The 27,684-nt window shown below is 40.1% G+C and overlaps 4 protein-coding genes across 4 annotated transcripts; 2 read left to right on the top strand and 2 right to left on the bottom strand.

The window, feature by feature from the left end:
• Positions 1 to 4: 4 nt before the first annotated feature.
• On the top strand, positions 5 to 5,645 carry LOC115634835 (probable multidrug resistance-associated protein lethal(2)03659). Its single transcript, XM_030532756.1, has 6 exons — positions 5 to 111; positions 845 to 1,075; positions 1,599 to 3,828; positions 3,898 to 4,048; positions 4,336 to 5,284; positions 5,348 to 5,645. The coding sequence occupies exons 1-6, from the start codon at positions 29 to 31 to the stop codon at positions 5,643 to 5,645; spliced, it is 3,942 nt and encodes a 1,313-aa protein (XP_030388616.1). The 5' UTR covers positions 5 to 28.
• Positions 5,646 to 6,002: 357 nt separating this feature from the next.
• On the top strand, positions 6,003 to 23,332 carry LOC115630878 (lachesin). Its single transcript, XM_030527490.1, has 2 exons — positions 6,003 to 7,007; positions 21,856 to 23,332. Exons 1-2 carry the CDS (start codon positions 6,443 to 6,445, stop codon positions 22,395 to 22,397), a joined length of 1,107 nt encoding a protein of 368 aa, XP_030383350.1. The 5' UTR covers positions 6,003 to 6,442; the 3' UTR covers positions 22,398 to 23,332.
• Positions 23,333 to 23,566: 234 nt separating this feature from the next.
• LOC115632317 (augmin complex subunit dgt5) lies at positions 23,567 to 26,094 on the bottom strand. Its single transcript, XM_030529424.1, has 5 exons — positions 25,954 to 26,094; positions 25,614 to 25,891; positions 24,287 to 25,556; positions 24,025 to 24,212; positions 23,567 to 23,947 (listed from the first exon to the last, which is right to left on the bottom strand). The coding sequence occupies exons 1-5, from the start codon at positions 26,046 to 26,048 to the stop codon at positions 23,688 to 23,690; spliced, it is 2,091 nt and encodes a 696-aa protein (XP_030385284.1). The 5' UTR covers positions 26,049 to 26,094; the 3' UTR covers positions 23,567 to 23,687.
• A 431-nt stretch (positions 26,095 to 26,525) lies between these two features.
• LOC115634153 lies at positions 26,526 to 27,246 on the bottom strand. Its single transcript, XM_030531733.1, has 3 exons — positions 27,139 to 27,246; positions 26,967 to 27,083; positions 26,526 to 26,903 (listed from the first exon to the last, which is right to left on the bottom strand). The coding sequence occupies exons 1-3, from the start codon at positions 27,244 to 27,246 to the stop codon at positions 26,526 to 26,528; spliced, it is 603 nt and encodes a 200-aa protein (XP_030387593.1).
• Between the last annotated feature and the right edge of the window lie 438 nt (positions 27,247 to 27,684).

The raw sequence follows: 27,684 nt of genomic DNA, 5'->3' as shown, positions 1-27,684 counted from the left end.
AGCCTCTGGGAGCGGGTCGAATGGTGCGATGAATTCCTTAAAGGAGAATAATACTAAACGCGAATCGAATCCGTTTCTTAGTGCAAATATATTATCGAAATGGTTTTTTTTGTAAGTTTTTCTCTTTAAAATTGTAATACGTAAATCTTTGAATTAATTTGAATGGCATTGTGCTTATGAAATTTCGTGTCTTGACCTAAGCGACGGCGAATAAACAGTGGACATAACATAAGACCAAATAAGTTTTTTAAGTGACATCCAATGTGGATAAGGTTTTCAAAATACTAGTGATTGGGGTGGACCAGTGGAATTGCATTCGAATGTGTAAATACGGCTATTTGTGCATACCTATTTAAGCCTGTTATATTTCCGAATTCGATGGGATTGTGGAGAATCAAAGCTGCCAAAAAAAAAAAAAGGATTAAGTCCTTGGGTTATAACACTAATGGAAAACTAGTATACTACTATTTTTTTTTACCAATAATACAAATTTGAATTATACATTTTTGATTGTTTATTTATTATTTATCTCCAGAGATTCGAATTCAATTTTATTTCCAAAAACGAGTAGTAAGCATTTTTATTTAGAAAAGAAAGGGTTTTAAGAAATTTTAAATTAATATCAAAATGTTGAACACCAAAATGTACAACCTGGGCACATACTACGTATATCTATAATAACCTGTGTGTAGTGCATATTATCACGTTGTAGCGCTGGGGCTCAGTATTGTCAGATTGCATTAGGAGCCTTAGTGCCTGAGCTTTTGAAGAACGATAAGATACGATAAGGTTATAAATTTTCTGAGCTATTACTCCTATTGTACATATGGCTTTCCTTCTCCAGATGGACACGCATTGTTTTCCAAAGAGGACGACGCAATCAGTTGAATACCAACGAGCTGTATTCGAATCTTCCCAGTTTCGACAGCGAAAACTTGACATTAGAGCTGTTGGAGCCGTGGAATCTGGAATCTAAACGTAAGCATCCAAATGCATTGCGTCTTATATTCAGAGTATATGGTTGGCAATTTGTGCCCATATGTGTACTCTACTCGATTCTGGAGATCACCATACAGTAAGTGATGGCTATTATAATAAAAATGTTTATCTCGGCGAAAATATTATCTTCTGGGTTGAGGCGACGAAATAACTTAAATGGGGTTGGGAAGTGATATATTAAAAACAAATATTATATACATATTAATTCATTTAGGAGTACATAGAAAGTACATTTTCTCGTTCACGGTTTACAAACATTTTCGAAAACGTATGTGTATAACAAAAGTAAAAATAAGCACTATATTGAAGTTGAAAAAATATACACCTAATTCAGTTTTTAAACGATAGATTGGTTCCAGAAAGAGTCGTGTAAAAAAAACTGGAATGGAACTGGCAACCATATACTTGTATACCATTTTTAATTGTCAAACCGTGTTAAATCAGAATCGTGTAAAAACAGAATTAGGTGTAAATATAACAGGGAACTTTTTCGTTTTCTTGAGCATCTTATCATCGAGATAGTTTCGCCAACAATTTTGAGTATTTAATATAAAGAACTTATAAAAAACAAAACAACTAAAATTCTATAAATCTATCAGCGCCTTTCAGCCATTGCTGCTTGGTGGTCTGATCTCTTACTTTTCGCAGGGCCAGACGAGTATCAGTAAGGAAAGTGCCTACCTCTACGCAATGGGCATTGTTTTGTGCTCCCTGATCACATCAGTCTTTTTCCACCCATTCATGTTCTATGTCTTTAAGGTGGGCACTCGCATAAGACTCGCTTTTGCCGGTCTGGTCTACCGGAAATGTCTGCGAGCTGGTGTAACCGCCGATAATAATGGCATGGGTGGCTTTGCCATATCCACCATGTCCATCGATTTGCCCCAATTCGATCTAACCTTCTACTTCTTCCATGATCTGTGGAAGGGGCCCGTCGAGGCCTGTATTTTTGGCTACATAATGTACACTATAGTTGGCTGGCCAGCAATTATTGGAATTGTTTTTATTGTGGTGCTGATACCACTCCAGGCTTGGGCCGCCAAGGCGGCTGCCCACTTTAGAACCTCCTCTGCCGGCCACAGGGACAAACGCGTCAAGCTGATGAACGAAATCATCACCGCCATTCAAGTGATAAAGATGTATGCTTGGGAAAAATCATTTGCCCGTCTGATAGCAGCGGTGCGTAAGAAGGAAGTGGCTGCCATCCGGGGATCCATGAGCATCTATGCGGCCCTTCAGTGTACTAACATGATATCAGCGGTGTCCTTGTTCCTTAGCCTCATCGCATATGTCTACACGGGAGACGTCGTTACATCGAAAAAAGTATTCATTTTAACATCTTACTATTCTCTACTGAATGACTCCCTTCTCCATTTCTGGCCCTTGGCCATTAATACCTGGGCGCAAACTGTGGTCTGCGCTCGTCGCGTTGTGGAATTCCTACAACAAACCGAGATGCCACCCGGTGATGGCTGCCGTGGTTCGGATAATCCAGCTCTGGTATTGGATACACCTGAAAAAGCTCACCAGGTGGGTCGTTTGTACTGCACTAAGAGCGCCACAAAGTCACTCCGCTTTAAGGAAGTCACAGCCAGCTGGGATAAGCCCACCACGGAGCAGAAGCGTCGGGCACACATAGAGAAGATAAGCTTTGAGGCACGGGAGCGCCAATTCGTTGGCATTGTGGGTAGCGTTGGCGCGGGTAAGAGCACCCTGCTGCACGCCATTCTGGGAGAGTTGGAGTTGATGGAGGGACGCGTAGAAGTGCATGGCAAGGTTAGCTATGCACCACAGGAGCCTTGGATATTCCAGGGCAGCATACGCGAGAACATTGTATTCGTTGCGCCCTACGAGGAGCAACGTTACAAGGCGGTGGTGCATGCCTGCCAGCTGGAGCGAGACATGGAGCTGTTTCCCCGTGGCGATGCCACCATAGTGGGTGAGCGAGGCATCAGTCTCAGCGGCGGCCAGAAAGCACGCATTAGCTTGGCCCGCGCCGTGTACCGGCAAGCAGATATTTACATCTTTGACGATCCCTTGGCCGCCGTCGATGCTCAAGTGGGTAAGCTGATGATGGATAAGTGTTTCAATCGTTTTCTGGGCGACAAAATTCGAATACTGGTCACCCATCATGTCGACCTACTCAAGCATGTCGACTTCCTTCTGCTGCTTGAGTCTGGTCGCCTGCTCCAACAGGGAAGCTACGATCTACTGAAGGACATTATTTGCCAGCACGCCGCTCCTGACATGGAGGCCATCGAGGCGGACAAACAGCAGGTGAAGCGAGCTCTCAGCCAGGTGGACAGGCACTCCAAGCAGCTGGATAAGGAATCGAAAGATCTGAATGATCAGGACGAAGATATTCATGCCGAACAGCAAGCTCAAGGTGCTGTGAGCTTTGCCACATATAAGTCTTATTTTAGTGCCTTAGGTATGCCGCTATTGGTCTGCCTAGTTCTAGTGCTTTTTATAGTGGCCAGGGCCTGTCAAGCGGCTATGGACATTTTTATTTCCAAGTGGGCTACTTGGGAGGAAGACAAAGCTGTCGAGTCTATAGGGGACTACGAAAGTACGCGAACGAAAATGGTAACCTGGTATACAGTGCTGGTGGTCTGTACCTTAATTCTTTATTTGCTGCGAACCTTCGGCTTCTTCCTCATGTGTCTGCGCATCTCTCTTCGCTTACATGATCTGCTCTTTAGGGGCATTATACGCGCTTGCATGTACTTCTTCAATGCGAATCCATCGGGTAGAGTTCTGAATCGTTTCTCCAGCGACATTCAAAACGTGGACGTGGCTCTGCCTCAGGCCATGATGGACTCCCTGCAGGTAATTAGAGAACTAGGAATATGGAACTAAAAAGAAAGTAAACTTATCACATCATTCTCTATTTGACAGTTTCTAGTGGATGTGGTGGCGGTGTTGGTTATTGTAGCAATTGCCAATTATTGGTTACTTATTCCCGCTGCCATCATGGTGGTGCTCTTGTACCTCTGCCGGTCGCTTTACATTGGCGCCAGTCGGAGTCTGAAACGCATTGAAAGCATGAGTAAGTCTAGTATTGAAAATATAATACCCTATACGTATACTGTTAGGCCTACTAGAAGGAGGAAGGGGGGAAATCCCATACGAATCGTTATAAAAATGTCAGTCTATATAATCGCTATTGTTTGCATATGTTTTAAGCCGGTGAACTAGTTGTATATCATATACATAGCTGCCGAAGGAAAATGAATCTTAATACCAAAAAAAAACATTGTTTTTTCATTACCATATCAAATGTGAAAGATATTCGAAATATATAAATAATAGGGTTTATTTTTATTTACTTTATAGCACGCAGTCCAATATACTCGCACACCAATCAGACCTTCCATGGGCTCACCACCATACGAGCATTGGATGCAATGCCACAACTGGAGCAGACTTTTCATCAGCACCAAAATACAAATTCATCGGCTTTGTTTTTATATGTTAGCGCGAATCGGGCGTTTTCGTTTTGGACCGATCTCATTTGTGTGCTCTTTATACTATTCGTGACGTTCAGTTTTCTTGTCATCAACCAGAGTTTCTATAGCGGAGACGTGGGCTTAGCCATCACGCAGTCCATGACGCTGGTTATAATGTGCCAGTGGGGAATGCGGCAAACGGCGGAGATGGAAAACAATATGACTAGCGTGGAACGAATATTGGAGTATGCCGAAACACCTTCGGAACCGCCGCTGGAAACGCCTCCCAATGTCAAATTACCATTGGAGTGGCCGCAGGCTGGTCAAGTCCGTTTCCATGAGCTATGCATGCGATATGCTCCACAGGACAATTACATTCTGAAAGGCCTGAGCTTGGAGATACAGCCCATGCAAAAAATTGGAATAGTGGGACGCACGGGAGCAGGAAAATCATCAATTATACAGGCAATGTTCCGTTTGGCTTTGAATGATGGCCTCATCGAGATCGATGGCCAGGACATAGCCAAGCTGGGTCTGCACGACCTGCGCAGTCGCATCTCAATCATACCACAGGATCCAGTGCTCTTCTCTGGCACCTTACGCTTTAATCTCGATCCCTTTGATGAGAAAAACGACGAGGCTTTATGGTGTGCCTTGGACGATGTGAAGTTAAAGGACTACGTAGCCACTCTCGAAGGTGGTCTCTCTTGCCACATGCAGGATGGTGGCGCCAACTTCAGTATGGGTCAGCGACAACTCGTTTGTCTCGCCCGTGCAATCCTGCGCAGCAATCGAATACTCATTATGGATGAGGCCACCGCCAACGTGGACTCGGCGTAAGTAGCGTTGTACCGAAATTTTTCCATTCTTGTTCTTCAACCCGGTTACTTTTTTTTTAGTACGGATAAGCTGATACAGGAGACTATTCAAACAAAATTCGCGCATTGCACGGTTCTGACCATTGCCCATCGCCTGCTCACGGTTATGGAGACAGACAGTGTTTTGGTTATGGATGCGGGTCGAGTTGTAGAATTTGGACCACCACATGAGCTGTTGCAGCGTCCTGATGGTGTGTTGCTTAAGCTGGTTAGTCAAAACGAAGTGGCTACTGTGAAATATTTAAGAAGAATCGCTGAAGAGTCATACACACGAAAAAATCATATACAGCGAATTTCAAAAGAAAAATATATTTCCTGATAATCAATCAACCAACAATTTCCACATAACACGAATTTCTTGTATTTAGGTAACGCTTTTTCGCAAACTCTGCCAAGTTTGAAAACACAGCAGTTTTGATTTACAGATTAACAAATTATTTTCATTTATAGATTCATAAATCCATTTTTCAATAAATTATTCTATTTAGGATATTTAACGGTTTCTGTGAAATCTATTGTGAATGTGGATTGTAACATGGATAGTAGCGGTATTTGCTTTGGTGTTTTTAATAGGCTTTGTGCATTTTCTAAACACAAGCTATGGTCACACTGGCAAACGGCTTTGGTGGCGCAACATTTAAAAGAGCAAAAACATTCGTGGCGCAACATTCAAGACGTGCAGACGTATTCCGGTTGTTACCTGCGGTGTAAAGTGAATAAATATTTATTAAACTGGGCTTACACTTGCGCTCACACACACAGACCAGAGACAGCAAAGTGAGCGCGCGCGCATACAGCTAAAAAGCAGCTTGAGTGAGTAAGCGAAAGCGGCTATACTGGTGAACAGCATCCACGGTGCGCGTGTAACGAAAAGAGTAGAAGCTAGCTTTATTATTTGGAGTCGTCTGCTAGCGCTAGCTCAGTGGCAATAGCTTGTTGACTTTTCTTCGGCAGCGAAACGTTTATTACACTCAAGACAAGTTGCCGTCAACGTCGCCGTCGCGCTTTTTCGTTATTATATTTTTAAAGGGTGTGGTGCTGCTGGTGCGCGTTCCACATTTTGTGCACGCAAAAACAAAATAAATTGTTATTTTCGCCAATAATTTTATTTCCACCATGTGGCGCGCTAATCTAAAGTACAATTTGTGGCCAACGGCCAGTGCACGAATTGGAGTGCTGATGTTGTTGGCGCTCCAAATGGCCACGCACGCACAGGCTCAGAGAACACCCACCATATCGTACATCACTCAGGAACAGATTAAAGATATTGGCGGCACTGTCGAGTTCGACTGCTCCGTACAATATGCCAAGGAGTACAATGTGCTCTTCCTTAAGACCGATTCAGATCCTGTCTTCCTCTCTACGGGCTCAACACTCGTTATCAAAGATTCGCGCTTTTCGCTGCGTTATGATCCCAACTCTTCCACCTATAAGTTGCAAATCAAGGATATACAGGAGACAGATGCAGGCACCTACACCTGCCAGGTGGTCATCTCCACAGTCCACAAGGTGAGCGCCAATGTGAAACTCTCCGTGCGACGCCCACCCGTCATATCCGATAACTCAACGCAATCGATTGTGGCCAGCGAAGGAAGCGAAGTACAAATGGAATGCTATGCAAGCGGTTACCCAGTTCCGACCATAACCTGGCGTCGTGAAAACAATGCCATTTTGCCAACGGGTAAGTTTTGTGGGTGCTTAAATTATGAATACATATACATACACTAAACAAAATGCCAAAAATCCGAATCCGAAGAATTTGAAAATATTCTTTCTAAAACTAAATTTGTTTCAAACCAGAAAATTATTCTGTAGCGTACATATCTATCTTAAAGCTTCGATATGGGAAAGAAAGTGATTTCAGCCAGAAATGCAACCATTTTTATAAAACTGCTAAGAACATTTTTGAAAGAAATACATTATCTAAAAATTTGAATTAGTGCAGTAATTTATTGTTAAAGAAAATTAATTTTGTATTGTCTAAAATTGTTTTACAGTTAATTTTTGTTTTTATTTTTCTGAGTGTATCAATGCCCCTGACAAAATATTTACTGACCCTTATACCACGCTGCTTAGTTGTTGTTGGTCAATTGGTCGGGTGGCCGTTGAGTAGGTGTTTAACCCATCGTTGCGTTTTGGGGCGCTGTTCCACACTGGCTTGGGCGCTCCCTCGCTCTCTCAGTGACTCACTCAGGCGTCACCTACGGCATATGTTTTTGTTGTTGTAATAAAACAGTTGTTAGTTGTGCGTGTTGGCTCATTTAGTTTTGATAGCACCTGGTCCGGGCAGGTTTTTGCAGTTGTTTTCAAAATATTGACGCATTCTATAGCTAATTTATAATCTTTGCATAATACTTGACCCAAAGGTTCAATACAGATTAAGCTTCAATCTTGGCTCATGCATGGCATATAGCGTTCTCATTCACACACAAACTCACAAACTCACGTAGAGGGGCTCTCCCTCTCTGTGTCGAGCAGTTATTCTCTCGCGCTCTTTTTCAAGTAATTCATTTGTTTTATTTCATTTATATACTTGTATGTATTTTTTTGGAATTTCACGCACAAGTGCAAAATATTCTCAACAGTTTCTCGCTTACTACTTTATGGTCTCTTTTACTGTTGCCTTTCTATTTCTCTTTTATTGTTGTTTAGTCTGAAAAGCTAATAAAAACAAATTGTAGTGCAGGTAAAATGCATCATTTGTACAAGGTTAGCTGCTGTTAATCCCCTACAGGTGCCATCTAAATAAATATATACCTGTACGTATATATGTATGTATGTACCTGTTCTTTCTTTCTTTTGTTCTTAGCAACTTGCCTGTGTATTTCTCAGATACATGGCTGGTAGGTGCATCATTTATCTTAAGTCATAAATGAGGCTTAGACATCTGTGCAGCGGACAGTAATTGAATCTAAATACGGTCTATGAGTCTAACAAGATTGCAGCGTCATTTGTGGCTTAGGGCTAAGCTATTAGTCATATCCTAGGTACAGGTAATTGTGCAGACTTAGGTATAGTCTAACAAAGAAAATGCAAGCAGAAAAGTATCTCTTGTGGCACTATTCTAAAATAAATTTATTTAGTAACGTATACGGTCAGTCAAGCAGATAATTTGCGCCCCAATTCGTTCGATTTGAATAGGCAACATAAACCTTTGATTACATCCTTTTGATAGAAGTACCACTAATATCACTAATATTACTGATTTCGAACAAATTGTATGGGAACTATTGCATCCTGAACACAGTTTTTAGGGATTTGTAACTAACTTCGAAATTAAACCTTCTTTGCTGGAAAAGAAAGCGTGTATTAATTTTATAACTACAATAATATAGTAAACATTTTGTTCTTTATGTTTTACAAGCATGTTATTATATCCTTCACTTACAAAATGTATTAGTAGTTGCTCTTAGACAAGCTTTCTGAAAATAAATTATAAGCAATCTTAATTACGCCGTTTTACGGCTAGCCTGGTAAGGGCAACTCACCTTATCGAAACCAAATGGAGCCCTTTTAGATATTAGTGTAAAAACCAACTTGAGCCATTAAATCTATAAAAGTTTTGCTTTTTTTTTTATCAAATGGGTGTGTGAATGACACTGAATGCTCCATTGCAGTCCTTGGAATTATGAGCGACGGCTGCACTTCAAAGCTACTTAGGCCCAGCCCAGCAAAATAAAAAATAAGCGAGTATGCCAAAGAAGGGATGCCATACTAAAAAAAAGTACCACAATGGCTTGGACACGCTTCATGGATTTACTTCAATGTCAGAACGGTTTAACTTCAAGCGTACATAAATCAAAGGCAAATGCTCTGGCCAAGAGTTGGAAATAGAAAGCGGGGAGTAGAAAGGGGCGAGCTAGATGACAGTGGGTTGGTGGTTTTGGCAAGGTGCACATATCAAAGCAATTTCCAATGTTTACTTTTCCCAGTGCACTGGCACAACCCTGCGTCAGCGTGGAGTTTCACACTTTTTTACGCTCTAATTTAAAGCGCTTAAACAAACAAAACTGCCGTCTGTGTTTAGGTCTGAAACTGGGATTGGGTACGGACCTCAGACTGTATCTGCGCCTGGGTGTGCAGCAGCAGGCGCACAGACTTCCAAGAGGCACAAGACTCGACCACTCGAGCCACAAACCAGAAATATGTGCACATGTATATATGTGAGGAGTGGAAACGCTTTTATGCATTCGACAACTTCAGCACGCGCAATTGCTTCCGCAACTTGAAAACGTACCTACGAGTACGCCCGACTCCAACTGGCGCGGTTTGCATGTCAGGCCCGTTTGATGGTTGATGGTTGGTTGAGAGTGAAATGTGAAACAAAAACAATTCACAGTGCTTTAGGATACTCTCTTTTAGTCGTCTGCAGTAGTTCGGTCCTAAATTACTTTTACTGGGACTATAATCGGAAAATTTTACATAATACTTACTCTTAATGGCATTTCAATTGGAAAAGATCAACTAATCTAATATTTTTTAATATATTTGTATTATTCAAAATTATAAGAAATGTAATCTGATTCTCCAGCACTGTATAGTGTAACTCCAACTGATTCAAATCATTATAGTAGGAATAATTTGCACCTAAATACGTTTAAAATAGTTTCCTCAGATTCTTTGTAATTTAAAAGCTTAACTTAATTACAATCTTAAAATTAAATTTTGAATACCATTTCGTTAAAGTAATATGTTTATATGTCCTAAACATATCAGAGCATATCAGAACTTTATTTTGGTTTACTAGAGTTTTCCTCCCAGGCTTAAACTTTGAATCAGCCACTATAGTAAACATAACAAACACAAAAAGAATTGCTTCTTCATTAGATTTGGAATCAAATACTGATTAAAAATCAGCCATGCATTTGGAATTGAAATTTAAAACTGTTTAATCTTTAAGCAGCTTAGCAATTAATCGAACTTCGTGTTATTGCCTTTCGATTGCAGTACTGGTTAAATGAAACGAATTAGTGTACAAACTATTTTCTCGCTTAGTCGCAGGTTACGAGAAATAATTTCTTTCGAGATAATTATTATTTTGACAAGATTAAAATTTGGTTTTTTAATTGGTAATTCAACCACTGTGCAATCTGTTCAAAAGGGCCAGAAAGCCGGGCGTGGTGCCATATCAGACACGGTTTTGAGTTTGTTTGGCACAAAACCAAAAATATATACTTATATGTATTAACAAAAAAATAAATAAAGAAAGAAAAGAGTAAACATCAGACAAAGGCATGGCGAATGCGCGAAGCTAAAAGCTACCCCCCTGCCAGCCTTCGGGGTCCTTCGAAGTTGTGTGCGCAAGCTACATAATTTTTATTTTGATAGCAGAAAAATACAATATACATACAATATACAAAATATATAAATTACAAGCCAAAAAGGTAAAACCCGGCACGGCCCAAACAAAGCCCTTGCCGGGAGGGAATGCATGGAAAAATAGAATATAATGCAAACGTGTTGTAAAACATAAACAAACAAGCTGTGGTGCACTCTCGGGCATCCTGGGCCAGCCCCTGCCCCTGCCCCCTGTCCCCTGTCATAGCAAGCAACCCTAGGGCCTCTGATACGCCCTAGCCCCGAGCATAAACACGTACGAGCACAATATATAACAAACCCCTAATCAAGCGTTTCCGTTGCCCGTTGGGTTTGTTTTTCATCTCTTTTTTAATGCAAAGGGGTTCATGTCCTTGTCCATGCCATTTGCGCCAATTTGTGCAACGCATGAGTAAGACGGGAGCCGCGTAACCATGTAAATCAATTGGTTATTCCCAGCAGTCATCAAAGTTAAGCATTAACTACTTTGCATTTACTAGGAGACCGGTAGAAAGGGAAAGTGGGAATAAGTGTGACAACAAATTTGTGCTGTAAACAAAAAGAAAGAGCACATGTGGCTTGCACCTGGCGTTTTACCTTTTTCATTCGCTTGCATACGCTTAGCTAGGCAGAAAGCAATGGGCCACATTGGTAGCCACATTCTATATATGGGTAATGAAGCAATAACAATTTATAATTCATAATAAAGCTCACCTTGGCCCAAACTGACGCTTACTCGTTACCGTCACGTGAGTTTCCGCTTTCCCCCCTTTGAGAGTTGTGCTGCCATTTTAGGCCAAACTTCCAGCACATCTATGCATTTATTCTTGGCAACGTTAGCAAATAAAGAAATCCAAATGTTTAATGCCAACCCAGCGAATTTGATCAAAATTTGCAAGAAGCTGACGCTCAATTTTCTTTCTAAGTTGGGCGCAGAAATGTCAATTCTTCAATTGTTAGAGTCAACAGTTTCCCATCTGCCATCAGCATTTTGCAGCATCAACTAAAGCGTAAAAACGTTTATGCAAATTACAACAACTTGAGCTTGAGTACTCCAATTTCGTAATGAGAGAGACACAAATGCAATTTGCATGTGAAGGGCCACGAACCAATCCCAGGGTCCGCTTAAATAGCCAAAGACTTTGAGGGTTGAAAAATTCAAATGTCGAGTTTCGAATATTATAGAATTTACGCTTAAAATTTCGATGCGCAATTGATGCGACACTTGAACTCTCAAGAACGCATAACAAATTGCAAATTAGTTGGTCCAATAAAATATCTAATGAAAAATACAATATTGTCCGTGCTCTGGCCCCGGGGCTACTGTCAAAATATGTATTTGCGATTAATTAAACTGTGCGGAGGGTTTCCGTGGACTCAGCAACATGGCAACATTATAAAAGCAAACATAAAAATATAGGTACACTCAGAAAATTGTTTTGTTATTAGAAAATATTTTGATTAAAATTAGTTCCGCATTATTAGAAAATACTTTCATTAAATTTAGAAAGCTGTCACAAATGAAATTTAATATTTAGAAACGATTGCAAAATGAAAATAAGCCAATAATTCATCAAACCAAACTTTTTCATAGTTTCAAGAATTATTTTCTGTTTCCAGAGGAAAGTTGCTTTAATATTTTAAAGAAGCAGGATGTGCTTTTACAAAAAACCGGCTCAAAAGTATAGTAGGCCTAGATGCCCTAAGTTGCATTTGAAGAACATTTTTGCGTGTATCTTTTCTCTGAGTGTAAGAAGTAGCCCTATAGTCGAGCGAAACAAGCAAACAAAGGAAGTGCAAATTATAAAGCAACAGAGGCATTTGGTGTGTGTGTGTGTATATGTTTTGTGTTGGACTGTGTTCTATATAACTCATATATAATATACAATGTCAAAAGATGGCAGCAACTGGCAACTGCCAACGACTGACGAACTGAAAAACTTGTTTACAAATGTCGGTTGCTAAGGCAACAGACGGGCGACCAACCACATGACTAAACGTCCGATGCGAGGCTTTGGGACGCCGGCTAACTGCAGTTGTGGTTCTGTTTTCCAACCTGGGCCCCCTCTTTGATGAGCCATCGCTGTTATGTAGTATGTGGAGCGACAGTTCGTTGTTCCCTCCACACTTGTAGAACTCGAACTCTTCTGAGTCATATACTTGTAAGCAGGGAAAATCAGTTGAATGACTCGTTTGTTAATTGCTTGGCTTTTACTTGAAGTTTATGGCTTTTACTTATTATGGCCAACAGCTGCGGTAGGTTGATCTAGCGACACAGTTACACTTACAGAAGCTATACAATTTCACAATGACTAACCCCATTCCGACTGGTTGGACTTCTTTCCACCCTTCCACCCAAATGGCCGAGATAAGCCACGCGCTTACAATTGCACATTATATTCAATTTTCCAGCTTATCACACTAAGTTCACGTTTTTCCACCAATTCCATTATTTGCCTAGCACTTTCGGTGTCGTATAAACGTCAGACCGGCTTTTTAATCCTTGGCATTAAAGGACTACATACATGTATAGTACATACATACAAAGACAGTAGGCAGCGTTGGGAAAACCTTTGCCCCCTTCCCTTTGTCGGTGTTTTTGTTGAGCGTGTTTGGCATTGCAAGTAGAAATTGTATGTATATATCTTTTGTATATATGCGACATGCGAAAGTCTTTGTTTACCTTTAGGCTTTGCCAATATTTGTTTAGGCACTCGCTCATTCCAAAATTTATTGCAGACATTGCAGACATATACATATACTTCTCGTATCTTTATGCAATTGTCTTTGAATAACTGCATGTCTAATATTGTTTACATACTGAACTATGGAAGATTCGAATACTTTTGCATATCACATACATATGTACATACTATACAAAGAAAGCAGGAAATCCATAAGGAATATACTACATACTATATACATAAGTATTTATACTTAAAAAATGTATTATTTTGTATTTGTCAAAGGATTTTTATTATATTATTATTTCCGTTACGTATTTAGTATTGAAATTACTTACAGAAAAAAGTATTATTTTATACTAATACAAGTACACACAGCATTTTTTATCTTAATATTTCCGTTACGTATTTAGTATTGAAAAAAATATGTATTTTGCAAAAGCACAACAAGCATTTCATATTATTAAATATACTATAAATAAGAACTTTAAATTATTTTTCTAAACTGTGGCTGGCGATCATTAAGTTTTCTTTAGTTTTCGAAACTATTTTTCCACAACACAATAAAAATATGGACTCGTATAATACAACTTCACTCGCACTTCATTAATGTAATGCCAACAAATTACATTATTATTTAGATTGTTAAAAAATATAGCCAAAGTACAAATATTCACCAGGACTCAAGGTCTCAATAGTAAATAATAAATGTTGAAAATGTTTCAACTTTTTGTTATATGATTTTCTTCAACTTGTGCATTATATAAATAAATAAATAAAAACTTGTGCCTTTTATTAAATATTGCTTATTGCAAGATTAAAACGCTATCGGTGAATTGAATTTTAATTCTAAATTATTAACATTATGAAAATTTTAAATAAAATAAAAAGCTCTCTTAATCTTCTAGAAGTTTGTAATCGGAACAACAAATAATATAGGTTTAGGCTAGATAAACAGTTTAAGTTTTGTTAAGTGTGTTCTATGAAAGGGAATTGCTAATTTAGATCATGAATTGAAATTCCTACTTGCTTGCGATGGGCTCCTATTGCTAGAGTTGGATGCTGCAGTTGAAATCTTTGCCACCCGGTCACATCAAAGAACAATTTAATGGCAGAAAATGTTATACAAAAAGCAACTGAAGCTTCTACACTCAATTGAGTTGGTCCATTGAATGCCCTGTATACATATACATATATACTTCTACTCGGATAATAAATGTGTAGTATTCGGTTTATGTGTGTAGTTGAGCTTAATGCAATAAAAGGCCTGCCAAGCAGCTACGTGTAATGTACTCGAAAAAATCACTTTTCAAAAGTCAACAACCAAGTCTGTCCTTGTGTGCGTTGTTCAAGTTGTCAAGCCAGCAATATATGTGTATAATACAACCACAGGGATGAGAATCGGCTGGGGGTGGACTGAGACTGAAACTGGAACTGAGACTGAGACTGGGAGTGGGAGTGGGGCTGGGGAATCTGCTGAAAGTCAAGGCTTGTGGGCAGCGTCGTGTGGTGTCGCCGTTGAAGGTTGATGCGTTACCACCAAAGTGGGTGCATTCACATGTCTCAAGAGCTTGTTATATGCTCGATATATGTGTGCAGTAGCAACAACAATAACGTTGATGAGTTTGTTACGCCCAGCCAGGAAGACAGGAAGAACAGACAATTTTAGCACAAGCTTGCAGTTTTTCTTAAAGAAACCAAAAAAAGCAAACAGGAAACTGTTTCAAGGTGTTCCAATAAATTGCAAAAATGTGTCGTTGCATTGGTTAGTCCAGAAATTCTAGTTGAAGTTGATTTATTTTGAGCAAGAACAAAAAAAAAGCCGGAGCTAACGAAAAAGTGTGCACTTTTTAATTGGATTTTCCTAAGCCTTAAAGGGTTCCAGAGGGCAAGTTAGATCCAGAGTGTGCGTGTGTGTGTGTGTGTTTGTGTAGATTTTTGCCTCGAGCGCTGCCGAAGCGCAGTTGAGTGTGCAGCGGGCGCAAAATAATGTGAAACGTCATTAAATGCGCACCCATTGCCAGCACACGATGATGATGAACGGCAACAACAACAACAACAACAACAACGTCGACGATGACGATGAAGAAGCATGAATAAGGGGGGGCAGGCGGGCGTTGACGTTTTGATTATGATGAGTCACACGTTATGCATTAACATTCATAATTTCCACATGGAAAAGTTTGTTCGCGTTGCCGGTAAAGCGTTATTGCATTGGATGAGCTAGGCCACTCGTAGAATCAGCCAGCAAAACTTTCACAAAAAACAAAAACAAAAAGCCTCCACACAGTGTGTACACAGCTCTCGAATATTCGCTTGTAACTGATTTGAAGTTCTTATCGTAATAATTTTTTAAAATTCGAAAGCCCTTTCTGTTGTTCTTAGGCTTAGAAAATACAAATCTCTTGAATAGGCTCGTAGATGGGGCTAAAAAAGTTTAAAAGTTTAAAAGTTTTTAACTCCTTAGGATAAGCTAGGTTATACCGGACCGCCTGTTTTTGTTTTTTTAGTTTTTTAACGAATTTAGTTTTAGGATTTTATACCTCACGCCTTTTGTGGGTTGAAATACAAATGTAATTCGTGGAAAATGAAAAAAATTTTTCAGACAAAGAATAGATTGGTCTAAGAACTTCCACCGATTTAAAATTGTTTCTAAACCACGGCCGGTACAATTTGTTGACATTTGAAGAGCTGCTTTCGTCGTTGCCGTCTTCTTTTTGCGCGCACAGCTTTTCTCGCACGTTTTCCCAACGGTAACAGCATTTCCTTGTAACGGTTTTGTTTGTATTTGCCGTTTTTTCCTGCTTCTGTTTCTACTGCTCCCCAAATTGCAGGAAATTGAAAAGGAAAAACAAATATGGCCGCAGGCCATAAAAAAGATGGGATAGTGGGCCTTACACACACACGTGCACATATTGTTACACACACACGTTGTGCACCCGACCCCCCTGTTTTTTGTGGAATACGTAGAGCGTTTTTCCATTTAACGCCGGCTGGCTGATTTCGGAAATTTCATTTCACTGTCTGGCCCTCTGATTGGTGCGACGGATATTTTTGCATGCCATTTAATTTCCCTGTACCGGTACCGTGTAACGTGCGAGGAGTTAAAAGCCACATCCACATCGCGGTGGTGGTTTTTTGGTTGAACTCTCGACAGAGACACGGTCGGTCTTGCGATAGAAAATGGCGACGGCTAGCGTCAACTTTTAAATAGTTTCTAATCGACGCTACAGCAACCCTTCTAATTTAAATGGTCCTAGGCCCCTTTCCGAATATCATGCAACTTGTCACTAATTTTCCGAGCCAGCGCGCCCAGCTCCCTGGCATCGTTTAGCGCCTACGCAGCTTTGGCCCTGCCGTCCAATGAGTTTTCAAATTAAACATAAACAAAAACGCATGCAATAAAAACAAATGCATGCTCGTATGTTGTCAGCACACACGGTCACCAAAATGTGATGTATAGTGCAGCCAAAAAAAAAAAAAATTCTGGCCGCTAAAATTCAGTCAAGCGAACGAAGCGCTCAACTGAGAGCTGCCCCGCACTCGGTCGTCAAATATAGACTCAACAAAGTGCATCGGAACCTGCACCGATGTAGAATTTTTCATTTGTTTTCACTGCCCGTTCCCCCTTTTTTTTTAAAAAAAAAAAAGGGCAGCCTGCCTGAATGCGTTTCCTCTGACTAGGCTGTTTGTGCAATGATGGCACCGACACCGACATCGTCACCGGCACCTCGAGGCCTTGTTACATTTTAGAATCCTTTCAATGTCGGGGCAGACGTTGCTTGCCTCTACCTGCCGGACGGTGATAAGACAAGTCGACAAAAGGTTGCCGCTTCGCACTTGCCATTGCACTCTGAACAATTTTCATTTCTTCGTGCTGTCTTCGTCGCTGCTGCCTCTTCTAACTGACAATTTATCTGGTTGTTTGTCCAAAGGGGACTCCGAGACGTAAACATTGCCTGGCTGGTGCTGGTGCTGTTGTTCTTGCTGTTTCTTTTGCTTTTTGTTTGTTGTTGGCTCGCAGAGACAGAGACAGGTTTCTTTTTGGCCCAAACAAATGCTGTCAGAGTTTTCATTACAGCGCCCGTCTGTTTTTCTCTTTATGCATCATTTTCTTTTATTAGACTCATAGCAGCAGCAGCAGCGTCATCGTGACGGCATCTTGATGCATCTGCATCCAAGGAATATGTACTTCTATACCTGCCTAGCCTAGCGCTACAAAGTGTTTTTAATTCTCTCATTAGTAACTGAAATTACTCTGCAGTTTATACAAATAAATGTTCATACATACGATGCATATGGTGGATGCGCACGATTTCCGGTTATGCCCATGTATCTGTTTTTGTTTCTGTATCTGTATCCATATCCATGCTCCCCATGGCCGCAATGCATTTATACCTTTCAACTGACTTTTAATGCGGGCACAAGCACGGGCACGGGTATGTTTTCAACACCCTCATTAATTTGATTGCAATTGAGTAGAGCAGAGATGACTGCCTGCCTATCCCGCTTGGATGCACCAGCACCAGCGCAATTTGTCATATTAATAATGTATGATTAGGGGCAATGCGATCTACCCTGTCCAGATTGCATAGGCGATAGAAGCCGGCTGAAAATTAACTGCATCTCTAAGGAAAAAATATCTCAAATCTATTTTAACTAGGTACATAATTTATTCTTGTCGAAACTCTGTCTTATACGAATTTTATTTGTTTTTAGAAGCGATACTAGTCAGAGTGTCAACATTTATATCATTCAAAACGCTAGCAATTTCTAACATACGTCCAGGTATAGAACTAGCTTTACTGTCCTTTATGACGCTAGTTTGGACCCTGTTTTGATCAGTTGCCTTAACCCTTAAAAATGTTTTATTTTCACACTCTATCACTCAGAATGTCTCTTGTCGTGGTGGCATGACACTTGATTGTGTATGTAAATAGAACCCCTAAATGTATACAACATTTACTTTACTAATTAGCGCGCCATCATATAAACATGCCTATATATCAAATTCACTCCACGCATGCCCGCAAGGCCATTCATCATTCCATGTACATATGTACATATACATACATACACGTATTTGTTCGAGTATAGTATTATGTAGATCAGTTGCATTTGTGTTTCTGCCTCAGCTGCCACCAAAATGAGCGCAATTTTTTGGCTGCTCAGCTTTCAAGTGCGCGCTTCACTTATGTAATAAGTCTTGCGCAGCTCATTCTGATTACTTATTTTTATTGCCTCTACTGCTGTCTTTGTTGTTATAGTTGTTGTTGGTGTTGTTGCTGATGTGTTGTGTAAATGCGCTTAATAAATTTAACCCAAAATGTCACAATTCAGAAATGGCGGGACGCTATTTTTATGGGCGCGTCCACATGGAGTCATAACTCAAGCCCCCGACGCAGCCAGCAGTTCTTTGGTTTAATGTTAATTATGCGCATGTATGTATATAAAAATTTGATCGAAACAAAGAAAGTAACGCACTTCACTGCGTCTTTGAGCGTCTCAAGATCTCGAATAACTAATTAAGTATTATACGTCGAGACAATTGCCACTGGCATACGCCCCAAATTCATTTCTTGAACGGTGGCCCCAAAATCAGAGAAATTCCAACATTCAATTGGTAAACAAAACAGCACACATGGGCATGTCGCTCGTTATAATGGCCAAGAATGTTTGTTTGGACTTCGTTTTGGATATTTTCCAGGCACTGGCAGCGCTACTTACCTGACTTGCATGTAATTTCATGCAACAGCAATTGCAGCTCAATGTTGCCTCTTGTTGACGCATTTTATGAGGCCTTTCATTTTCGAATCTAACACTTTATGGCCCACAATTTGTCATGTTGTGCCACCGACTTAACTATTATTGTTACTGTGCTATTGTTATTGCAGCTGCTCTTAGAAACGTCCCTTTAGGGCCGTCCGTGCAAGTCACGCTTATGCACTTAAAGTTCAAAATGCTTTGCCTGCTAGAGAGCTCTGCTTCAAGTCGAAATGGAAGCAAGAGTTTCTTCACAAGTCAGAACCTGTTTGTGGTAACATATATATGTATGTGTATATACATACATACGTATATAATATAGTTAGTGGTAAGTTCACTTCATTTCAGTTCACATGTCATTCATTTTGTTTCTACAATCAGACTATAGAACATCGCTATAAGGACAAAAGTACATCTATTAGAAAATACCAGAAGAAATGCTTAGTATGATTCTTAAATGAATTGAAACTGAAATAATAAGTTAAAACAGATGAGTTCTGGTGTCACTCGAAGAATTAAAAAATTAAAATAATTCGTATTTTATTTTAATAATATTGCCTAAATACTGAAATATCTCCAATTATTAAAGATGAGATATTCCAGCCGAGATGGTGTATATTTATCTACATATAGTATTTATATAGACTTCCAAATTAGTGCCAATTAGGTATAGAATTAAAAATTCAAATTAATCATATTTTATTTATTACAAAAGGGATTTTTCTCCATGTCTTTTATAAGACTTTCAATTCTATTCAATTTTAATTCATGATTTTAAAGAATTATCAATGGATAGACGATTGTTTTAAAGAGGTTTTACTGCAATTTAAATTACTAGACAGACATTGCAACAAAATAATGGCAATGTGGATTAAGTGAGTCATTCAACTAATTAAGCATTCACGCGTCTTCCATACACACACACACACATACACTCTGCCTGTTAATTAACATTCTGTTAAGACTGCTGACCTGCATGGCTGTTGTTTTCGTCTTTTTGTCGCCCGCATGAGAGGCACTACACCAACGGATAACTTAAACTTAAGCATTTCATCAACTTAAATGCCAGAAATGCAATTCAATTGTGTGTTAACCCATTCCCACCGTCGTCAATTGCACGATGTGCTGTCAATCCAATTTTAATCAAATATTTCGATTCCCAAGCGCAATTAATTTGAAATGTTACAAAAGGAATCAAACGACCGCCCAACCGCCCGCATGCAATGAATTTTGCATAAGGCATATTTCATGGCATTCCAGTTGAGCGAAGGCAGCAACAGCAGCAGCACCAGAAAACTTAAATGTCTGGTCAACGCACGCTGCACACAACAACTTCAACAGCAGCAGGGGGAAGGGGGTGGTGGGAGAGGGTATGTTTGTTGCTAGTGTAGTTTGTGTCAATTGTTTTGGCTTGAATTGTTTTCAAAAATGTTTGAAGAGGCTGGCAACGGTAACAGCAACAGCAACAACAACAACATCGAGCTTGATGAGCGCAAACACACGCCATAACACGATAACAGAGAGAGAGAGCGAGCGAACAAGCGAGTGTAAGTGAAACAGGGGCTTAGGCGCATTGCACTCGCCTGCAGTGGCAACTTCCGGTTATGAAAATGGGTGAGGGGTAGCAATCTATATATGTATGTATGTATGTCTGTCTGTGTGTGGGTGCTCACCTTAGCATTCACATTCACGTTTACGCTTCAGTTATTTTGTGCAATAAAACCAGGCAGCAGGCGCCGCACAATCCCGACCCCAACCACTACCTTAATATAAGCCAAATCCCATTCAGCTACCAGACCACCAGCCACCAAGGCGTACATGCACTTAGTCCTACGTATGCTGTGTGCGTGCGCTCTTTTTTTTTTCTAAATTAGCGCTGAAAAACAAAGTTGCGAAAAGCGTTAGCTACCAAGGCGCATACGCCTGACTTCACAGTCAAAACTCGTTGCAACGGAATTCAAATTCACAAAAATTCAACTATAAGCCCTGTAAGCCACCGAAAGAAAATATAGGCTTGGAATGGAAGTACAGGCTTGGAAAAACGCGCACAAACCACATTGGTTCAAATTTATATAACTATTATTATAGTATCTTTGAAATAAGGAAAGAAATCTGGCCAAATTGTGTATGGATATATTGTATTCTTCTGATTATGGTACTATATATCTCTTAAACTGATTACCATTAACTATTTAGTTTATTACTGTTTCGCACATTATCTATTCTTCTTCCTTTCCGAGTTGGCTTTATAGAAGCACAACTGTATTTGTTATATACTTAGTGCATAGGCCTAAGTGGGAAGTAATGGCAGTTGCAGCTGCCCGACTAAATGGTTTGCTTGTTAAAGGTCATTAACGTTGCTATTGTTGTTAACGGCAGCCGCCAGCCGGCAGCCACTCCAGCCACACCAACACAAACGCATTGACAATTAAAAGGTCACCCACAACTATGTAAACGGTTACGGATGTACCCGCGGTGGCTCATTAAAATCAGATTTGAATCTGGGTGCTTGCTTGCTGGGTCGTCTGCACACTTCGCTGTGCAAACACAAAAGAGCATCATTTACCGTTATATGCGTCGGTGTCGCATTGATATGTATGTATGTACCTATCAGCCATTACAAGGCACTTGTCACGCTTCTGAATGTGTCATTAGACACGACCAGAGGCGAGAACTGACTGTAGAACGAAACATTTTTAACATCAAAATTCAGTATCATTCGGAAACTTTATTAAGCCGCCCATACCTCCCCCTCTTTTTTTGCAGATAGCGCTACCTATGTGGGCAACGTGTTGCGCATCAAGTCGGTGAAGAAGGAAGATCGCGGCACCTACTATTGTGTGGCTGACAATGGCGTGAGCAAAGGCGATCGTCGTAACATCAACGTCGAGGTGGAGTTTTCACCCGTCATTACTGTGCCAAGGCCTCGTCTCGGACAGGCTCTACAATACGACATGGACTTGGAGTGCCACATTGAGGCCTATCCGCCACCGGCCATTGTCTGGACCAAGGATGACATCCAGCTGGCGAATAACCAGCACTACAGCATCTCTCACTTTGCCACTGCCGATGAGTACACCGATTCCACACTTCGTGTAATCACCATCGAGAAGCGTCAATACGGTGATTATGTCTGCAAGGCCACTAATCGGTTTGGAGAGGCCGAGGCGCGTGTTAACCTATTTGAGACCATCATTCCAGTGTGCCCGCCGGCTTGCGGTCAGGCGTATTATGGCGGAGCCGAGCATGTTGCGGGCACTTCCTTTGTTCTGGCTAGCATTTTAATCGCACTAATCTTCTCCAGATAAGTGCGCAGAGCAAAATCGAAGCTAATGCTCAAGCATGCACATACAAACAATCACACACACATACATCCATTAAGCCGCTCTCGAATACAGATATAGCATATACATATATATAGGTGTCTATATAGAGTTACATTCCAAAAATGTGTCGCAAGATTCCAGCAACAGAAAATTTTAGTTTCGTTTTAAGTTTTTGTTTTTATTTCAGTCGCCACGTTCCAAACTTCCAAAAATGTGTCGCAAGATTCCAGCAACAGAAAATTTTAGTTTCGTTTTAAGTTTTTGTTTTTATTTCAGTCGCCACGTTCCAAACTTTGAAGTCCATCCTATGTGTTATGTTAAGTTAATTAAGTGAATAGTTCACCAAAATTTGCGCAGAACGTTTATTTATTAAGCAAATAGCGATTTATTTGTAAAAAAAGAACTAGCGCGTTAACTCAACAGACTCAATTAAGCATTTCAATTTTAAATCAAACCCGTCCGTCGTTTATTTTTATATTTGTATGTACTTTTAATTTAATGGAAAACAATTAATTCAACATCACAATTATAAACATACATACCATACAAACATATATCCAAATACTTTCCGTTTTTATTTGTGCATAATTACGAAAATATTTTATTTTTATTTAATAAACAATAAAGTATTTTCAACAGCAATGTCAAATCTAAAACTGAAATTCCGCTTAGTCATAAGGGCGTATCTCAAAAAATTCGAATTATGTACGTGCATTTAAAAATAACGATAATATCGAACGAGAATCCGAAAATAGACGAAGCAACCACATTGTGTACATCATTTAGCTCTTAAGCTATGCGAAATACTTTAAAATAACGACAAATTTTTACCCATTTTTTATGGGTGTAAATATTAAAATTTTCGACTTTGTAATAAAGCTTAAAGAAATAAAAAAAAAATAATAATAAAACCAGAACTCGCTCTTTATTTATTGGATGAACTGCAATAGCTTGACATTTTCTGGTGTGGTATATGAAAGCAACTTATCTGATCGACCCCTAGGCCAATAGTACCTGCGTAATATCGGAAATGATCGAAATTAATCCAATCACATTATGTCTAGAGAAAGAAAGAAACACGTTCCTTCTAAAAGAAGAAATATAATGCTATATATAAATATAAATAGTAAATATATAAAGTTGTCTCTAAATGTTTTACAAATTCTAATATTTTATTTTCGATCAATGAAACAACAATCATCAGCGTAAAAAGTTTACTTCACATCTAAAACTAAGGGAAATATTTATTTACTGGGCTTCAAATAACCGTGTTTACTTTATAGAACTACCATTGGTGGCAATACGATGATATAGGTTAAACTCCGACTCATAGTCTGCATACGTCGCGTTATTATAACATCTTTTAGGGGGCACATAGTGGTGCAGGGGATTGTGAAGGATGAATCGGAAAATTCGTTCGGCTCTCTGTAGCAAATGTTTCGTTTTTGCGCCCGTAGATTCCAAGTTGTCCAGCGATTGCACAACTTGCTCGTTTTGGCACTTGGCCTTCATTTTAAAATCATGTGGATCAACTGTAAGTGCAGTGAGGGGTGGCATTTAAAACAACTTGTGCAACGGAAGCGGATGGGACAAGGCAGTCTGAGCTTACCAATTATTGCATCCAAATTAAATTTCAGGTCAGACATGTGCTCAGCAATTGATGACGCCCACAAAATACGTTTACGTACTTCCTGCAAAGCGCCCAGGGGTGTTAGCAACAGGCCAGGCGCCAGCTGTATGGTGGAGGCAAGCTCATGCGATTCGACAATGAGTGGATTGGGTGACAATAAGAAGGAGCTGAAAATGTCGAGAGTAAACGAGTAATTTAAATAGCACGATATGTTGGTAGAAGTCACGTCTCTCTCACTTACCAGGCACGCGGTATACAACTTAATTTCTCCAATGGCATATCAGTAAATGTATTCAGTTCGGTGAGATGACACGGCAGTGTAGGCGCCCCTCCAGCATTAGCAGCCACTAAGGCAGCGGTGGCAGATGTTGTGTTACCCGGCACCAGTGTGGTGTTGTCGAAGCTTCGACGTAAAGTGATATTCATGGCACTGGCATTTGCATCGAAGTCTAGCTTGGTGCTGGAGAAGACGCTGTCGTTGGCCAGATTAAAGCTCTCCATACCCATCATTGATATGTTGTTTACTTTTAGCTTAGTCGAGAGCAATTGCGTCTTGGCATTCTGGTTGTGCGAAGCTGCCTGCATGTCGTCCAGGATGTTCTTTAGCATGTTTTTGGAATACATTATTTTTTCCTTGATCTGTGACAATTGCAACATCTCGTACTGTATGCGATTAACCGATTGATTGATGTCACTATAGACCTGCTTGATTGAGCCGAGCAAAATCTCGTGATTTTCCAAGATCTTAGCATTTGACTCTAGTTCCAGACGCAGTTCCTCAATCTGCTGCGTCAGATGTTCGTTGCGAGCCCGATTAAAGTTCCGCATATTGTACTGCACAATAAAGTCGGAAATGATGTCCTCGGTGGTTTCATCGTCGGTGATGGCATTGCAATTATTCACCTTCTTCTGAAGCTCATTAATGAAAATACTATAGGTCTTGGCAAAGCGCTCCTCCAATTGGACGACCTCATTTTGAGCACCCACATATTTGGCTACCAAACCCAGTAAGTCTGCCTTTGTTCGCAGAAGCTTAACTTCGAAATTGTCCAGCGGTGGGCGCACGTATGCCGCATTACTAGTTGAGTGCGGATCAGCGTTGTTGTAAGTCTTGTTAAGCTCCATAATATGCTGCAGTTGTTCCTCTTTTAATTTCAGGATTGCATTGAACACCAGGAAATTAGGCGTGTTGCTAAAGATGGTACGCATTTGTGCCCACAGACGCTCTTTGGTGTCGCCGAAAGCGGTGGAAGTGGATCCATTGCTATTACCGCCGTCACAAATGTTGTAAAAGCTCTCTAGCTCCTTGAGAGCTTGTTCCACTGCTTCAGCAGCTTTCTTTTCACTAGTATTTTTAGCATTAAGTTTAACAGGCATTGTGGACTGTATTTGCGACTTGCTTTTTAATTCTTGCTCATAAGTTTTGCCCAAGGACTCCAGCTTGAACTTCAGCAAATTGTATTTGGATTCAAGTAGGTCCTTCTTGTGCTTCGTACTGATTGACTGCATGTCTGCAGTACAAGCCAAGCTTCAGAAATGGCATAATTTACACAATATTAACTACTTACTCTTTGTTTTGATGCATGATGCAAGGGCATCAAACTCCTTCTTGGTCTCAGCCAAACACACTTCGGCATTTTCTTTTTTCCGCTGCAAGTCCTGCATCATGAGATGTGTTTGGAGCTCGCGTGGCAGGAAACTTCGCCCACAGGCTGGGATTGGCTTGTCCTTATGTTGCGCGACCTTGGCTATAAGTAAATTTTCGCGAGTCTCTTGTACATGTTGCCGCGGCTGCACGCGCTTCTGCATTTGAACAAACAGTTGGCTCTGACGAGACTTAAAAATGCTACAAAGTGCAATTGTGCTTGTTGTTGTAATATTTTTAATTTATTGCTACACACAACTTACGATCTTAGCGCTTCCTCGTTAGGGAGAACATCTGGCGTACAGCCCAAGCTTGTGGCCCAAAAGCGAAACTCCTCAATTTCTTCAAGGAAAGCCATTTTTGTGTAATCGCTTCTTATTCTTGCAATTCATTTAAATGCCCCGCACACATATAAAATTGACACCGCCAATAAAGAAGTTGGCAGTTTCGAACGATGGACTTCATGTAGTTGGAAATACCTGGCTAATGTTTGTCCGAAAGCAACAATTGCAGAGGTTGGCAGCTCCGAACGTAGGGCTGCATAATTTCGGAATAGCCGAATCTTGGTCATTATAAAATTTATGCTTAAATGTTGCTCAATTAGACACAAGCAGCGCTCTGATTTTTAATTTTCCTTTCCTCTATTCCTTTTTTTTGAATATTGCGGAATATACTTCAGAGCTTTATTTTAATATTATTGACTCAGGTAGGCAAATAATCTTTTAACAGGTGTCTTAAACGATTTGTCTTAATAATACAATAAACAAAAAATTGTTTAAGTTGTTTAATTATTGAATAACTACATCTAATAGAATATACCATGAAGTAAAATAGCTCAAGCTCCTAGAGCGCATTGGGTTACAAAAGCCTTGGCTAATGCACAGTCGTTGTTCTCCGTCCAACGATGAGACGGACAATTCTTGAAATACTCCATGTATGTGCAGCCAAGTAGCATTGCGCTAAAAGGACTACACTGTGGCTGTTGCTGATTTTGGGAAAATTGTGAAGCGGCGCTCCCAAATTGTAATTGCTGTAAGGCTACCAGTTTTTGTTGCGCTTGTGGCTCGCATTTCGCAAATGCTGTCACCATCGCTTCCACATATGCGGTATCATTAAAATATTTTTTTGTTAAATCCTCTCTTATTATTTTCAAATTAAGGCTCTGCGGTTGTTGTAGATAACGAGAATCCGTAAGAATGCATTGAGCTAGGCACTGAAAAGGGCACAAGAATTATTTAATAGTAAAATTTCATTATTTTTAGACTTATAATATTACAGTGGCCGCTTCCAGAGTTGGAGGTCCTCCATTTGACTGTCCATTTATACCGACTCTCTGCGCACATTTCTCTGTGACTTGATCGCGCCCTCCATCTTGGCAGCAACGTGCTGGATCCTATATGTTACTTTATTAATTCGCTGAGTTTTGAATTATCCTTTTCAGTACTTACAACCAATTGCGGTGGCTTTCTACAGTCTATCGTTTGGCTTAGGACTATTTTTGGAATAGACATTACTGCAAGCAAAACACATGAAACTATTAGCAGACTCGCGTTCATTGCTTGAAATTCGATGTATATTAGTGGTCGATCTAAACTAAAATGATACTATAATTTACAATAGTTGTTCTGTTTATATACTCCATGCAATACATGGTCATACATCTGTGTGAAGAGCCAATGATCACTTATAAGCGCCAGCCACGCATGACTTAAAAATTTACCACAGGTTCATTGTTGCAACTCGATGCCATTTGAGGCCAATGCCGTTTCTAATACCATTTATTAGGTAGTTGACATTAAATAAGGCCAACGTATAGGTACAGCAGAAATGTGACTTTTCAATATGATTAGCTGTTGTTCGCTTAATTAAACATATAAATTGATAACAGAAACACGCGTTACACATATGCCACACATGCATATACATATGTCAGGGCTGTCTAAAGCTAAAAGAGCGAAGCATAAGCTCGGTTTAATGCCCAATTAACCAATAGA

The sequence above is a fragment of the Scaptodrosophila lebanonensis genome, unplaced genomic scaffold, assembly GCF_003285725.1.
Source record: "Scaptodrosophila lebanonensis strain 11010-0011.00,11010-0021.00 unplaced genomic scaffold, SlebRS2 tig00000001-arrow-pilon, whole genome shotgun sequence".
NCBI lineage: Eukaryota > Metazoa > Arthropoda > Insecta > Diptera > Drosophilidae > Scaptodrosophila > Scaptodrosophila lebanonensis.
The sequence above is the reverse complement of the archived record's forward strand: the minus strand, read 5'-3'. Positions and strand labels throughout refer to the sequence as shown.